The 1,933-nt window shown below is 66.5% G+C and overlaps 1 protein-coding gene across 8 annotated transcripts in view; it reads right to left on the reverse strand.

Moving 5' to 3' along the window:
* NFIA (nuclear factor I A) overlaps nt 1-1,885 on the reverse strand; it is a 240,404-nt gene extending 238,519 nt beyond the window's left edge. For 4 of the 8 annotated variants that reach the window (XM_057370410.1, XM_057370407.1, XM_057370409.1 and 1 more), the window contains exon 1: nt 1,537-1,884. In XM_057370410.1, the coding sequence (XP_057226393.1) occupies nt 1,537-1,563 (27 nt within the window). In that variant the 5' untranslated portion in view covers nt 1,564-1,884. Of the gene's footprint in view, nt 1-1,536 lie in introns of all 8 variants that reach the window. The other 4 variants (XM_057370406.1, XM_057370405.1, XM_057370411.1 and 1 more) reach the window with 2 other exon arrangements.
* Between the last annotated feature and the right edge of the window lie 48 nt (nt 1,886-1,933).

The following is a 1,933-nucleotide window of genomic DNA, read 5'->3' on the forward strand; positions in this document are numbered from 1 at the left end:
AAAAAAAAAAAAAAAAAAAAAAAAAAAAAAAAGGTGGAGGGGGGTGACATGACACACAGGACACGACTGGGCCAAGGAGCAACCAGCCCATGGATTTATTTTCTCTCCTTAACGTGTGACTGGGCCTACTGAGCCCCAGGAGCCCCACGTGGAGATGCCAAGAGCGTCGGCGCTGCGGGCCCTGCACGGAGCGTCCGGGGGTCCCTCCTGCAGCCGCAGCGCTGACAAAAACCAGGTATAAYTTCAGAGTTGAATTAAAGGCACAAACTTTGCCCAGGCACAGCCCGGAGTTGCATCCTATCCTCTGCAAACTCCCGCTGCTCACATTTTTTTCTCCTGCCTCTGAGCAAGTGTACGGTTTGGAGTTTCGTGCCCCCGCCGGCCTGGTGTTTTCTCGCCAGCACCCCGAAATTTGGGGGAGGCTGGGGAAGGAGAGGGGACCGCGACGGGAGAAGGGGATGAAACTTTTGCAGCTCTTCGGGCTGCMTGGGAAGCTGCCGCCCCTCTCCCTGCAATTCCTTGCCTTTTCTCGACGGAAAGAGCCCGGAGAGGCTTTCTCACCGGGAGAAAAAAAATATTCCAATTAAATTAATAAGAATAATGTAGTCAAAATCTCCTGCAGGAGGAAATAATCTGGGGTTTGAGTCCGCCACAAAGCATTTCCTCGTTAAACCATTATATCCTGCTAATTGAAGGGGTGTAATTCAGCGTCCTGCAGCAGCGCGCGGGGAAAAGGGGGGGGGCGGAGGCTCCGCAGCCGCGCAACTGGGGGGCACCGCGGAGCGACCCTCCCCACCACCACTCCCCGCGCAGCCCCGTCCCGCCGCGAGCGGGGGGCGCAAAAGTTGCGCCGAGTGCCGCGGGGGCCCGATCCGCGGGCGGGAGGGTGGCGGGGGGGACACGCGACACACGCGGGACAAGTTTGCGGGTGTCCGTGTGGGGGGACAACGCGCACGGTCCCCCAGCCGGAGCGGCCTCCGCGGGTGCGCAGGGCGCTCTGCGCGGGGGCGGCTGCACCGCGCCGCGCCGCACCGCGGGAGCGAGCCCAGGTGCGGGGGACGGTCCCTCTGTCCGCGCCCGGGGCGCTGGTGGGGGGGGCGGAGCCGGCGGGGCCGCTCCCGCGGAGCCCCGAGCGTGGTGCCGGGGGGTGCGGGCCGCGCCGTGCCCGGGGCGGGGAGCGGCGCAGCGGCTCCGGCGCTGCCCCGGGGCCGCGGTGCGGGGCGGTGCGGGGCGCTCCGGCGCGGGCGGCGGCATCGGCGGCATCGATCGCGGATGACCAAGCACGGCGGGGCCGTGCGGGTCGTCCCGCAGCACCGCGCCCGCGCGGCCCCCCCCGTTAATTAAAGCATTAATAAGTAGGCGCCATTAGCCATGTGCCGACACAAATGGCCGTGCGGGAAGGGGGTGGAGGGGGGGGCGATGCGAGCGAAAGGCAACAAAGTTAGTTTCGGCGAGCGGCGGTGGTGCCCCTTCCCCGGCGCGCACGGCCGCGCACCCCCGCAGCGCCGGCCCCACCGCGCCCCGGCGGCCGCTTACCTGGGTGAGACAGAGCGGAGAATACATGACTGCTGCGGGGGGCTGCGGTTTGGAGGTGTGCGTGTGCGGGGAGAGAGGGAGAGAGAGAGGGGGAGAGAGAGAGAGGGAGAGGGAGAGAGAGGAGGGGAAAAAAGAGAGAGAGAGAGGAGAGGAGGGGGAGCCCCGAGCCTGCTTCTTGCTTTCACATTTCCAACTCTGCCAAACTGCAGCCAGCGCGGAGMCGCTCCATGAGCTGAACTTTAACCCCGCCTCGACTTTCCCGCACTACGCGCTCGGCATGCCTGCCCCGCGCGCCGTTAAAGGCATAGCGCTCGCTGCGCGCCCCTCCGCCGCCCCCGCTCCGCGCCCCTCCGCTCCGCTCCGCGCCCCTCCGCTCTGCGCCGCGCACCGCCCGCCC

This window comes from Malurus melanocephalus, unplaced genomic scaffold (genome assembly GCF_030028575.1).
Source record: "Malurus melanocephalus ecotype Western Australia unplaced genomic scaffold, MMel_1.1 scaffold_125, whole genome shotgun sequence".
Taxonomy (NCBI): domain Eukaryota; kingdom Metazoa; phylum Chordata; class Aves; order Passeriformes; family Maluridae; genus Malurus; species Malurus melanocephalus.